This window comes from Primulina huaijiensis, chromosome 2, assembly GCF_012295235.1.
Source record: "Primulina huaijiensis isolate GDHJ02 chromosome 2, ASM1229523v2, whole genome shotgun sequence".
NCBI lineage: Eukaryota > Viridiplantae > Streptophyta > Magnoliopsida > Lamiales > Gesneriaceae > Primulina > Primulina huaijiensis.
Genome location: NC_133307.1, coordinates 868924 through 883197, shown reverse-complemented (window position 1 = coordinate 883197; position 14274 = coordinate 868924). Strand labels below are relative to the sequence as shown.

Here is a 14274-nt window from a genome sequence, read left to right as displayed (position 1 = left end):
AGTTCACTAATATAAATAAGTTCTACACCTAATTCTCAAAGTATTTTGGCTTGTTAATCGCCATAGGATGGACTCCATGGGAGGATTATTTATTTATTTATCAATAAAATTTGATAAATTCTAAGTCCAAAATCACATAACCCAAACCTCTTACCCCTTATACCTCGACCGACCTTTTGATAATATCCTCAAATTAATACCATAAAGAAATTAAAAGGCCAATAATTAAAATCTCATTTATATTTGTGAAAAGTTTTTAAAAGAAAGATCCAGAATCCTTACACACACACCAGAAATTTTGTATCCTTACGCGTCCCTAGCTTTAATTAAATTTCTCGTGACCTTGGAAAGAAACCTGTCCGGTGCCTATGAATCCATCATTCATACGATGTTGTACAGATTATAAGCAAGTTACGTGGAAAAAGAAAGACCCGCTGTTTCTCTCCACAAAACCTCTATAAATACCCCCCACACTTCATGTACTCCACCATATATTCAACCTAATTGCGACTTTTGTTCTTTTATTTCGAATACTGTTCAACAGCTAATTACTTGTTCTTCATTCTCAGACAAGCTTTTGTTCACGCACAATATGGCAGCTGCAGCAACAGGGATGCAAATGATCTGTGGAGCTGGTTTCAGTTCAAGAATTGCTTGTCTGAACCAGTTTGCTCCTTTGAGATCAAGCGTGCCACTTTTTAAGAGGGATATGAAGTTTAGAGTTCGAAGCACGGCTGAGGTGTGTACGCCTATGGAAAGCCCGTGAGGGAAGAGTTCCATAGATGGGCCAAGGTCTACAGAGCAGAGCCCAAGATCGGGATAGCCTTGGGTCGATTGGGGCTGTGGGGCACGGCCCACTGGGCCTGTAATGGGTCGTTACAATAAAAGGCGCCTTTTATTGTAATGACCTGGGCTATCCCGATCTTGAGCTCTGCTCTGAACTCTTGGGCCTTGGCCCCTCTAGACTCTGGGCTCTCCCCCTCACGGTCTTTCCCATGCATCATATATATATACATACAATATGTGAAGTTTATATATAGTTTGCTACTTTATTAACAGTGAAATACTGATTTAACAGGAAGGTGGCGATGTTGTTGATGAGAAAGAAAAAGCAGCAGTTCCAGTTCCACCACAATTGTTCTCGACCCCTCCTCCCCCGCCGCAACCTGAGGTAGTTCAGATCAATTTTTTTTGTTTTGTTTTAATGTTATAATTGATTTAGTACATTTATATAATCACATGTGGTCTCAATTTCCATTCAGGAGAGCACAAATATTACAGATATCATGGCCTTCGATGGGCCCGGTCCGGAGAGAATCAACGGCCGTCTAGCCATGATCGGATTCGTGGCAGCCATTGCGGTTGAATTCACCAGAGGACAAGGTATCTTTTCGCAGATACAAAACGGAGGGATCCTTTGGTTTGTCGGGACAACTGTTGTGCTATCTGTGGCATCACTTGTTCCGTTATTTAAAGGTGTGAGCGCGGATTCGAGATCCAAGGGATTGATGACATCCGATGCGGAGCTTTGGAATGGAAGGCTTGCAATGGTAGGATTGATAGCTCTGGCTTACACCGAGTACCTGAAGGGCGGAACTCTTGTGTGAAGATAGGGTGTTTTTGTCTCGCTGATGTGTTGATGAAGCAGTATGGTGTATAAAAACTAATGTAAATTTGAATAATATAGTGATATTTTCATCGTTCGAATGTACTACTTTTCTTTATCAACTTCCAACTCTATAATTATTTACTCAGAAATGTTAAAACTCTATATTTTAATGGGAAACTGTAACTTTTGGGCCTGTTTGTACACTTGATGTAACAAGTATGCAAAACAATCTATAAACTATCATTCAAATTTAAATGGCCATGACTTTTAAAATTGCATATTAATTGAATTTTATTTCTCATTTATTCTCGTTTGTAGTTAAAACTGTCAAAACGGGTCGACTTTCTATTAAACAAGACAAGTCTTGTTTGGTTGGAAAAATCGCAACTCATCTCAACTCAACTCAACTCGAATTGCAGGTGAGGCATGTCAACCTTGTCAATTTATACATTAAATGGCCATGGGCTAATATGGACACTCACTTTTAGAATTGCATATTAATTGAATTTTATTTCTCATTTATTCTAGTTAAAGGTGTCAAAACGGGTCGACGTGGCCATTAAACAAGACAAAATCTTGTGGATTAGAAAAATCTCAACCTTACCCAACCCATCAAACGTGCCAACCTTGTAAATTTTTTTTTATAAAAAAAATTTACAATTTAGTCTTAATATCAAATCCCAATATTACTCGTAAAATTTCTCAAATATTTGATGACATTTATCATTCATATGAAAATTTTTTGTATACAGCTAACAAATGATACATTAAAAAATATTATTAAAAAATAATCAATACACACACACACACACACACATATTTATTAAATATGAGTAATGATGTGAAATTTGATATAAAAAAATTACATCGTTTAAAATTTTTCCACACCAATAACGAGATTCTTTATTATATTTTTGCTTCTCAGATAATCTCCTACCTTTTTAAGTTTTTTTGAACATTCCAATTTTAATTTTAATTTTAATTTTGAAAATGCTAGAAACAAAACCACACTTAACTTTTAGTCACACATATAAATTTCAATATATATAGATAATACAAATTATCAAATCCCACCCAACCACATAACAATTAATTCCAAGAGATAAATTTCTTGTTTAATTATTAGTATACATTTTAATTTTTTTAAAAACAAATGGCAGAGGCCAACCCACCTCGATTCACCTCAACTGAATTCTAAATAGATTTTAAACTTAACCCGTCATTTTTTAATGGCTGATTGGATTGGCCCAATACGTTAAATAAATCTAAATTGACGACTTTACTTGCAGTAGTGTTAAATGTTCAATTGCAAAATTATTATATAAAAAGTATCATATATAAAAGCCTAATTTCGCATGAACTAAAAATAAAAAAATTAATAATTGCAACACAAAAATTAACATAGATATTTAAAATTAGAAAGAATTTATATATATAAAAAAATTTCTATTTACATTTTTATTATATTTAGATATTTTATATCATGCTCGAGTTTTATATGTTGTTCAAATTAATTTGTGATTAAATTAATGACAAAATTTCTAACAAAATTTGTTTCATGATGTATATTAAAGAATAAGTATCGAAACATTCGTCTTCTGCTTTATTTCGTAATCTCGTATTAACAATTTTAAGAGATGAAATTCACGCTCTATTGTTGTAATAAACATAAAAATAGTTAAATAATAAATCTAATTAATACATCTACGGCATACTGATTTATCATGTTTCTAGTTTTCTATAATAGTCAATGCAATTTTGGTATTTTGATACATACGAAATATGGTGATTGTATTAAATATCAATTTCAAAAACTCTAAGAGATCATTGAAGTGTAATTGTTGTATATTTGTGAAATCGTATAGTTTTTTAATAAAATGTTTGCAAATTTAATTAATGTTATGTGATTTTCTGTATAAAGTTGGTATTCTTGCATCGATCTCACAAATATAATTAGAGCTCATGTTTTTATCTAAAATTGAAGATATTTATAATTTTTTTTTATAAAAAGAATTGAGGGGACGAAATTGTTTCTTAGCTTTTATGTCAATCTTTTATTGCTCTTTATTTAATTAGTTGTATACTTATTTATATATTAAAAAATTATTATCTTTTACAAAACATAACTTATCTAAATATTAGTGGTTAAAAAGGTAAATAATTTTCCCTTTTCATTCTTCCTTAATTTATTTAAATTTTCTGTCAAATTAATTTAAAATTTAAAATAAACTATATATATATGTGGGCAAATAAGGTTATTAATTTACACAAGACCGCCTTTGAAGTGATGACCAATCACATAACCCTTTAGTTTATTGAATAAAATAATGAGTATTATTCAATTATATTACAGAGGACTACAATTTAATTTGTGTCCGTACACATCCTAGCTCGAATGAATTTTGTCGAAACCTTGAAAAGAAAACATGTGCGGTGATCATGAATCCATGCTACGTACGATGCTGTACAAATTATAGCCGATTTACGTGGAATGATAAATACCCACGATTTTATTTCTCACGAGTCTATAAATAAAGCCCGCACTTGGTAAACTCAGCCACATTCAAACCAAATATCGACTCCTGTACCAAAGCCTTATTTTGGCTTCATTGCAATATCTAATTTATTCTGAGATAAATAAATATACACAATATGGCAGCTGCAGCAACAGGGATGCAAATGATCTGTGGAGCTGGTTTCAGTTCAAGAATAGTTGGCTTGAACCAATATGTTCCTCTGAGAAGTGTGCCATATTTTAAGAGGGATTTAAAGTTCAGAGTTAGAAGCAAGGCAGAGGTAAATGAAATAATAAAGTTTATCACGTATATTTTTAAGTAAAATATTATCTTTTGTTGCTTGATTAATTGAATAATGAAATGTTTGAATTTAATTGTTGATTGAATAGGATGGTGGTGATGTTGGTGATGAGAAAGAAAAAGCAGCAGTTCCAGTTCCACCTCAGTTGTTTTCTACGCCTCCTCCACCACCTCAACCTGAGGTTAATTTAGTTCCAAGTCATATTTCTTGTTATTACAAAATATAACTATAATCTGATACATTCATGCAATTATTCACATGTGACCTTAATCTATATGCAGGAGAGCACCAAGATTACAGACATCATGGCCTTCGACGGGCCCGGCCCTGAAAGGATCAACGGCCGCCTTGCCATGATCGGATTCGTGGCAGCCATTGCAGTTGAGTTAACCAAAGGACAAGATATCTTTTCGCAGATACAAAACGGAGGGATCCCGTGGTTTCTCGGGACAACTGTTCTGCTATCCGTGGCATCTCTAGTCCCTTTGTTTAAAGGCGTGAGCGCGGATTCGAAATCGAAGGGATTGATGACATCTGATGCAGAGCTTTGGAATGGAAGGCTTGCAATGGTAGGATTGATAGCTTTGGCTTACACCGAGTATGTCAAGGGTGGCACTCTTGTGTGAAAGTTTGTTGTGGGCATGTTTAGTTCCATGATGGTATTGATGAAATATGGTATGTAAAGAATTATGTAAATATATGAATAATGTAGTGATGTTTTTATGTTGGAATGAATAATTATATATTTCTGGATTCTGAAGTTTGATGCCTTTTTTCCCCGAGTTACTTCTAAATTTGTAGTTTATAATAATTTACTCGGATATTCTAAAGTATATGTTGTACAATTCTCCATTTAAATCAACTTTAAATTACTTATAAATCTTTAATCTGTGCGTGTGAAGTCAGGAAATACCTAACTAGGTTTGGTATGTGATTTGTTTTTACATGTCTTAAAATTTATTTCTTCGTGTTTATGGACTTGAGACATTGCAATTAATTTGTCGTAGAACACTTGTTATTATGTTTATTTGTTATGTTTTTTTTTTCCTGTAATAATCTTATTTCTCTCATCCATATAATTATATTTTGTCATTTATCACCATACCTATATTGTGTATATATATTTCTAATTTGAGGACTAAATAACAAGATTTCGATGAATATTTGTGGAATCTAATTAGCGACACACACTTCTCTTTTACTGGGTGAAGATGACGAGAAAGGCAATTTTCAATAGCAAATGAAGATTTATATGGGCATATAACGTAAATTAAACAACTTTTTCATTTTTTTTCTTTTTATTTTTTTCTTTTTTTGGGGGTTTGAGATTTGAGCATATGTTTTTTTTTTTTCAAAAAAATAAAAAATAAAAAATAAACCACCCTATTTAATGCTGACAAAGTTGTTGAATTAGCTGGTATGCATTAACTGCTAAGCTTCAATGAATCAATTCGTCTTTATTGAATTTTATTAATAATTTATTCTCTTGTTAGTAATATTAATTAAAATTATAAATGATCATATTAATTGTTAAGATTGATTTGGATATAACTCAATTTTTAAAAATTAGCTAATGAAAAAATTTTCTAAGCCCATATATACAACTCACATAAATTTATCGAACCAATATGAGACAACGAACACATCATCTGATGCTCAAGAATGAACATTTGAAACATGAAGTTTAATTACAAGTGGTCCAACTATGGGCAGAACGTGTGACCCAATTATGTGAAGTCCAATACATAATGTCGGAACCTGAATTCTGATCCCACGCTATTATTGAAACGTGAATCTAACTCAATCTCAAAAACTCAAAGAGAGATGATTGTCGAAATTCGTATATGTAACTCCCAGAGTTACAAGTCAACGCCGGAGCGTGAAGTTTACAAGTCAACGGATTTGATTACTTGTAAACTTAACGTTCCAAATATTCATTTCTGAGTGTGAACAGAGTATATTAAGTTGTCCTCTTGAGAGTTATATATATGAACTTCGATAATCTTCTTCTTTTGAACTAATTTTTAAAAATAAGTTATATTTAAGTTTCAAATTTAATGACAATCTAAATACATATATATATATATATATATATACACACACGTGACTAGTTTGCATCTTTTGTAGTGATTTAAGATAAGAGCAAACAAACCAAATATAATTTTCTACCAAGAATGTGATGATATTCGAACAGTTTGAATTCCCAAGAGTAATTCTCATCCATATATCTTTCAAATTAAAATAAAACAAGGAAAAAAGTTAATTATGGTTCATGCACCTACCGGGGGACTAGAAAATTCTAGCATCACCATTATTGGCTTTCAAATTTCAATTTCCTTTCTAGAACATGTCTACCCTAAAAAGTTGAAAGGACAAAAGCTATCGCAACCATATTTACTAGCATTTAAATTTAAGATTAAAATGGAAAATTATTTAAATCTTTCATTTTCCCAAAAAAAATTGTATCAACGAGTGAAATAATATAGAAAAATCCTTATTTATCTAGTTTTGCCTACTCAAAGACGTTGGGAATGCAATAATTATTTTTAATACTGTTGCAAGAGAACAATAAAAATTGAAGTTCAGAAATTCACGATTTAAAAAATTTGAATTATGACATTATAATTTTACACAAAATTATCACTGGACTACACATCCTACCTAAAAAGACCTTTCTCGAAATATTGAAAATAAAACATGTGCGATGCCTACCATGAATCCATCTTTCGTACAACGTTGTTCAAATTACAGCCAATTTACGTGGAATGATAAATACCAACAATTTCTCTGCCCCAAAACCTCCCACATGCATCTATAAATACACCCACACTTCGTAGACTCCGCCATATTCAAGTCATACTAGACTTGTAGCTCTACTTTTATTACATTTCAACAACTTCTTGTTTTACTCTTCACAATAATTATATAAAGTCAGAGTTCCTTTTTTTCACGCACAAACTAACAATATGGCTGCTGCAGCATCGGGTATGCAAGTGATCTGCGGAGCTGGTTTGAGTTCAAGAATTGTGGGTTCGAACCAGTTTGTTCCTCTGAGAGTGAGAAATACGCCACTCTGTAAGAAGGATTTGAAGTTTAGAGTTCGAAGCAGGGTTGAGGTACATATAATATGAGCAATTCTTGATTATTATTGCCTTTGGTGTATTGTTATATCTTTTTCGAATCATCCTGCAGCAATGGACTATTTTAATTTTTTTTATTTTAAAGATTATGAATTTGGTTTTCAAATGTTTGAATCAACTAAAAGAAATCAGATCTGATAAGGTGAAGTTTAACATGTTTACTTTTTTTATACCATTTTCAATCCATAAATCTATTTTGTATCAATTCTGCAGTAAAATAGTGTAATTTTTGCACCAAATACAACGTCAATCTCTAACCTATTTACTTCAAATCTTACGCAAAAAAATATATTCTTAGAATGTTCTTAGTAAAGATTATACTTTTATGAAGGTTATTTGTATATTTTGCTACTTATTAAATATTTGAATAATTAAATGTTTTGACTTTAATTGTTGATTGAATAGGATGGTGCTGATGTTTCTGATGAGAAAGAAAAAGCAGCAGTTTCAGTTCCACCTCAGTTGTTTTCCACGCCTCTTCCGCTGCCGCTACCTGAGGTTAGCGGATTCAAACAATTTTATATTTTGAAATGTTCTTTCTAATTGATTTTAAATAATTTTGGTGACGTTTGTCTCAAAAAACAGACACAATGTAATTTGTTGTGATTTGGGTAACTAATACAAAATTCTTGCGAATCTTCCAAGTTTTACAGAATTCTTATCCGTAGATTTCCTTGTTCTAACATTGTTGGTGAAACTAATTATTGCGGATGTGACGAGAGAAATTATGTAGCTATACTGGGAATATATATCAAATGTATAACTTTACTATATGTCTAGGAGAGCACTAAGATTGCTGACATCATGGCCTTCGACGGGCCTGGTCCGGAAAGAATCAACGGCCGTCTAGCGATGATAGGATTCGTGTCAGCCATAGCTGTAGAATTAACCAAAGGACAAGATATCTTTTCACAGATACAAAACGGAGGGATCCCTTGGTTCGTCGGGACAACTGTTGTGCTATCTGTAGCATCACTTGTCCCATTGTTCAAAGGCGTGAGTGCGGATTCGAAATCGAGGGGATTGATGACATCTGATGCAGAGCTTTGGAATGGAAGGCTTGCGATGTTAGGGTTGATAGCTTTGGCTTACACCGAGTATGTCAAAGGTGGGGCTCTTGTGTGAAGGTTCTGTTAGTGTTGATGTAGCATGATGATGTAATATTTTGAATGTTTAAATCAATACATCTTGGTTCGAGAAGTTAATGGCTGCCCTTTTTTTTACTCGGAAACTGTTAAATATATGTTTTAGAATCCTATCTAAACTTAAGTCTAGATTTTAGTTAAAAGTTCTTGATGTATTCATATAAAGTCAGGACAAGACATAGTTATTTGGGGTGCAAGGCGCACTAAAGCGCAAGGGTGTTTTGGGGCGCTTTATTGAAGTAAGGCGTNATAAATCATAGCAAAAAAAACAAACTCCAATCATCTAAAATTCATTAATAAGTCGTAAGTTGAGATTTGAGCATAAACCAAAAAACTTCAAAAATCTAAATCATCAAATTCATCTTCATCCTCCCCAACTACATCATCATCATCATCATCATCATCATCATCTCCAGAAGCTGAAGCTCCAGATTTGTATCCTTCTGATTCCTCGTCGTTTTCGCCAAAATCAATTTCTTCATCCTCTTCATTGCTATAACGATAGCTAGTAGATCTTCTTTTATACGTATTTAATGTACTCGTACTACTAGCTTCTTTTGTAGAAGATGTGCCTCGAGATCTAAAATTATAGGCATCTTCATCAACCCCAGAAGCTCGTCCAACTTCACCCCAAGTCAAACTATCATCATCAAATACGAGATCATTTTCGTCACCACTATTATTATTTAATCCTCCCATCAACCATTCATTACTATCATCGATTTCAGCCAAAGAAATAGGATCAATCATATCACGCATATCATATCGGCGCCTCAAAGCCCTGTTATACTTGATGTAAACCAAATCATTCAATTTTTTTTGCTCCAATCTATTTCTTCTTTTGGAATGAAGCTGCACATATTTGATACAAATTAATTTTAGCTTTAAAATAATAAATTTATTTAATATTTCATTAAAGACTAATACTTAGTACTCACATGTTCAAACACACTCCAATTTCGTTCACAAGCAGATGAGCTACAAGTAAGGCTAAGAACTTTCACCGCGAACACTTGCAATTCGGGTGTCGAACACCCATAAGCCAACCACCATTCCGCTGGTAATTTTGAAACAAAATAAAAAATTGAGCATTAAAACTATTACATATCAATTATCATATAATAAAAATAAAATATTGATTACCTGGTGATTTTTTGTTTCTTTGTCTGACTGCCATGGGCATCCCAAAAAGTCCTTCGGCCCTTTTGTACATTGGCAATTGGTCCATGATCTTATCCTGTAACTCCTCGGTTTCACACATCCTAGCGATACATTTATACAAACCCGTCACAACTTCATTATCATTTTCTATATTAGAATTCGAGTAGAAGAACTCCGGGTTTAAGAAATGCCCAGCAGCATGTAAAGGTCGATGGAGTTGTATCGTCCACCTATGATCAATTATAGCAAAAATATCTTTATATTTATCCTCTTTGTTATCAAATGAGGCAGCAATAGCTTCTTTAGCCCGATCCATTGCCTCATAAATATAGCCCATTGGAGGTTTTTTTTCCCCATCAACCAATCGAAGAACTTTAACCACAGGACCACCCACTTTAACAGCATAAACAATCATATTCCAAAACGAAGGCATTAGTATAACCTCTGCTGCCCGCTTACCTGGTGCCTCCTTTGCAAATCTACTAGTGGTCCATTTCTCAGATGTAAACATTTTTCTCAAACTCGCTTTGTGATTTTGAAACCGCTTTAAAGTCAAAAAAGCGGTTGCAAAACGAGTTTTTCCAGCTCTGACCATATCTTTCTGCCTCGTGAATTCTCTCATCATGTTTAAAACTTGGGGCCTGTTATATATATATCCATTAACCATCATTGCTCTTTCATATACCTTTTTCAAGTGAGGAAGTTTAAAAAAATCTTCAAGCATCAAATCTATACAATGAGCAGCGCATGGAGACCAGTATAAGTGAGGATATTGTGCTTCCAAATGACGTCCTGTTCATTAAAATTTAAATGCAATATAAAAATTACATATTAGAAGTTACAACTTTAATTTAAATAATATAATAATTTATATAAAGTGATATAACCAATATAAAAATTTAAAAATTAAAACCATACCAGCTAAAATATTTGCGCTTGCACTATCAGTAACAATTTGAACCACATTCTTTGCCCCAATTTGTTGCACATATTTGTTGAACAAATCAAACAATTTCGCACCCGTGTGAGAATAGCTCGACCCATCCACTGATTCTATAAAGACAGTCCCTCTAGGATCATTTACCAAAAAATTAATCAATGTCCTATTTTTTCTATCAGTCCACCCATCTGCCATCAAAGTGCATCCATATTTAACATGGTCATCCGTGTATTCTTTCAGTATCAATCTTGTATGTTCTAACTCCTTTTTTTAAGCATGTAACTCTAACCTCATGATAAGTAGGGGGCTTCATTCCACAACCAAATTGTCCAACAGCTTCAATAAATGGTTTAAAACTATCATAATTCATGGCGTTAAAAGGAATACCTGCATCATACATCCATCTAGCGAACTTTTGCACAGCATTCTCTCTCAGTTTCTTCTTATTTTCATCATACAACTTCGCTGTCTTTGCATCTTTTTTCTTTCCTTGCGGTACAGTCTCATCAACATCTTGCCGGAAGTATAAATCTATTGAACCAGCTTGTTTTAGTTTCTTCCCAGGAAAATCAAGTGCAAGATTAGAACGCTGACCAAATGAAACTGATTTAGGTCGTTTTCCTTTTGTCGGTATATCTTCTTCAACTTCCATATCCAAATATTCTTGTTGTTCTGCAACTTCATCAAAGTGAGGAATCGCATCCATTTGATTTTTCAGTTCTTTTTTTTTTACATATAAGAACTAATTTCTTCTTTCACGTGCTCTGAACATTTTGAGCAAGTTTTCGTATTCCTATTGCCTCCGACAAGATGTTGTTTATGTCGATAAATCCCACCATTAGTTGTTTTCCCACAAAAATTGCACTTCACTTTATTGGTATTTTTTGGGTCTTCTAGTGTTGCATAATTCCATGCTGGATCTTTTCGAAGGACTTGTGATTCAGAATTTGACATTTTTATCTGTAAAAACCGGTTTTATTCTAGAGATCAAGCAACAGTAACAACATGCAACATTATAACAGCATGCAAAAAATTATAACAGCAACAACATTATAAAAGCATGCAAAATTTTTTAGGAAAAGTAAACAGCAACAACATTATAACAACAGCATGCAAAGATTCTTCCTTTCTGACGTCATATCCCACATGATATAGAAAACATAAAAAAAATAGACAGAAGGAGAAACAAGGCTAGATATGATTGAGAAGGCTAGATATGATTGAGAAAGTATGAAAGACCTAGAACAAAAGATTTCTGGTAATGATGAAATTTCTTGATATTATAGATGAACTGGCTAAGTCCTTCAAAAAAACATTAAACATGAAAATTATGAGGACTTTCATGTATATATTTTTTGAGTATTTATTGGCATGACAGATTTTGACTCGCATTAAGTAATCTACATCTCTGTACACACTACACAACAAGTATATGGAGAAAAGTACACTGCTAAATGCTATCCCTGGCTACAGAAATATTCTCTTGAAAATGCTAACTCGTCAATCTCTTAGCTATCCCTGGCTACAGAAATTTTAAGTGATGTAACAACTATTTGGATTTAAATTAGGATACACAGCGCTATCATGGATTAGCATTAGGGAGCCAAAAAATATTTTTTAATAAGATTTGCTGCCAAAAAACAAGAATTCTTTTCCTAATCACAATTCACAGCCACATCCACAGTAAGACATCAAACAAAGCCATGCAGATTGTAGGGCTGCCTAGCACAGACAGATGATCAATTATCCATATATAATAAATCTTATATTGTAATCAACAAGGCACAAAAAGAACAGAATTAGGTGAAGGATACAGAGAGAATTTGTAATCTACAAAGCACAAAAAGAACAGAATTACGTTAAGGATACAGAGACGTAGAGAGTTTCAGAGTTCAGAGTCACTTCACGTAGAGAAAGGCCACTGCTGCGCACTCCAGAAAGAATTTGAAGGAACGGTAAGAAGAAGAACCGACATCAGATAGTATGGCTTTTTTAAAACATTAAAAAGGGCTTTTGTTTGTTATTGGGCTTTAAATTTTATGGGCTTGAGTTATATATAGTTAATCGCAGCATAAAAACACCAAAGCGCACAGGCGCGCGCCTTTCTGCCTCGGCGCGCCTGGGCCGAGGCGCAGGTCAGGCGCGCGCCTGTTTAATGGCTTGCGCCTGGGTTATGCTGGCGACAGGCGCAGTCAGGCGCTCGCCTTTCACAACAATGGGACAAGACAATATGATCATGTTACAAATCCACATCCTCCATGTGCTAGTTTTTTAAATATAAAGTCAGGACAAGACAATATGATCGTATTACAAATCCACATCCTCCATGTGCTAGTTTTTTTTTTTAAAAAAAACAACACATACTCCATATTTTGATGTATGTTGTGCATGAAAATTCGTTTTGTTATATGCAAAGTTCGATGTATTATGGTTTAAACAATTTTTGGAAAATTTTGAGTCACAAAACTCGCAATTTGTTGTCATTTCGATTCCTCCGGTTTATCCGTCAGTTTTCTGGAAACTTTTTCGACATATGATTTGTATCACTTTGTATTATCTTTGATTCGATATCAAATTCGTAATTTTCTGATAAAAAACGAGGGAGATATGATTTTTATCGTAAAATCGCACAAGCTGTGAAATTTCTGTGTTAAAAAACTTCACCCTTTGTTATTTCGAATTCTGCGACTTATATGTTGGTTTTCTGGAAAAGTGTTCAACATATGATTTGTAGCACTATGTGTTTTCTTCAATCTGATAGCAAATTAATAATTTTATGATAAGAAACGAGGGAAATATAATTTTTATCGTAAATATGAAATTTTCGTGTCACAAAACACATCACTTTTTGTTATTTCTAATTCTGCGACTTATAAGTTGGTTTTCTGGAAATGTTTTCAACATATTATTTGTAGCACTCTATGTTCGTTTTGATAATAAATTCATAATTTTCTAATAAGGAATGAGAGAGATATGATTTTTATCGTAAAACCATTAAAGATGTAAAAATTTGTGCATGTTTTTCACGTTTTCTCAAGTTTTTGGTTTCAGGCTTTGTTGGGATCTCCTGGATCTTTGCTGCTATGGTTAGGGCAGCATGTCCAGAGCGTTCCAACGAAGCCCACGACGTTGTAAGTATGATTGACGTGCAAAAATTTTTTTATTTTGGAGGTATGCGATTTTTCTTGTGGTCACCCGGTAAATCATGACTGGAGATATATGATTATGGGATTGGAAAGTAGTAAAACATGACCAGGGACCTCTCCATTAGGTAAAGTATGACCGGGGATTTATGTATGTGGGAGTGGACATCCGGTCGAAAGGCTGTGGTAATCCCTGTCAGCCCAGTACTGTGGTTTAGTCTCATCAGGCGATTTATGTTACGTTCCACTTGATTTGAACATATTTCTACGTATGTTATGATGGAAGCACTTTTATGAAAATGTTTATGCAGTTATGGCA

At 33.5% G+C, this 14274-nt stretch overlaps 3 protein-coding genes across 6 annotated transcripts; 2 read left to right on the top strand and 1 right to left on the bottom strand.

The window, feature by feature from the left end:
• Window positions 1-409: 409 nt before the first annotated feature.
• LOC140962928 (early light-induced protein 1, chloroplastic-like) lies at window positions 410-5135 on the top strand. Of its 4 annotated transcripts, none has more exons than XM_073422048.1 (3): window positions 410-739; window positions 4515-4607; window positions 4708-5118. In XM_073422048.1, the coding sequence occupies exons 1-3, from the start codon at window positions 593-595 to the stop codon at window positions 5050-5052; spliced, it is 585 nt and encodes a 194-aa protein (XP_073278149.1). In that variant the 5' UTR covers window positions 410-592; the 3' UTR covers window positions 5053-5118. The 4 variants fall into 4 exon arrangements, with proteins under 4 accessions (XP_073278149.1, XP_073278139.1, XP_073278165.1 ...); XM_073422038.1 differs by lacking the exon at window positions 4515-4607 and adding an exon at window positions 1079-1171 and having other exon boundaries at window positions 420-739; window positions 4708-5111; XM_073422064.1 differs by lacking the exons at window positions 4515-4607; window positions 4708-5118 and adding exons at window positions 1079-1171; window positions 1263-1644 and having other exon boundaries at window positions 474-739.
• Window positions 5136-7274: 2139 nt separating this feature from the next.
• LOC140962922 (early light-induced protein 1, chloroplastic-like) lies at window positions 7275-8771 on the top strand. Its single transcript, XM_073422024.1, has 3 exons — window positions 7275-7542; window positions 7972-8064; window positions 8347-8771. Exons 1-3 carry the CDS (start codon window positions 7393-7395, stop codon window positions 8689-8691), a joined length of 588 nt encoding a protein of 195 aa, XP_073278125.1. The 5' UTR covers window positions 7275-7392; the 3' UTR covers window positions 8692-8771.
• Window positions 8772-9047: 276 nt separating this feature from the next.
• On the bottom strand, window positions 9048-11800 carry LOC140971861 (uncharacterized). The gene is made up of 4 exons (XM_073434394.1): window positions 10791-11800; window positions 9855-10664; window positions 9650-9768; window positions 9048-9563 (listed from the first exon to the last, which is right to left on the bottom strand). The coding sequence occupies exons 1-4, from the start codon at window positions 11005-11007 to the stop codon at window positions 9048-9050; spliced, it is 1662 nt and encodes a 553-aa protein (XP_073290495.1). The 5' UTR covers window positions 11008-11800.
• Between the last annotated feature and the right edge of the window lie 2474 nt (window positions 11801-14274).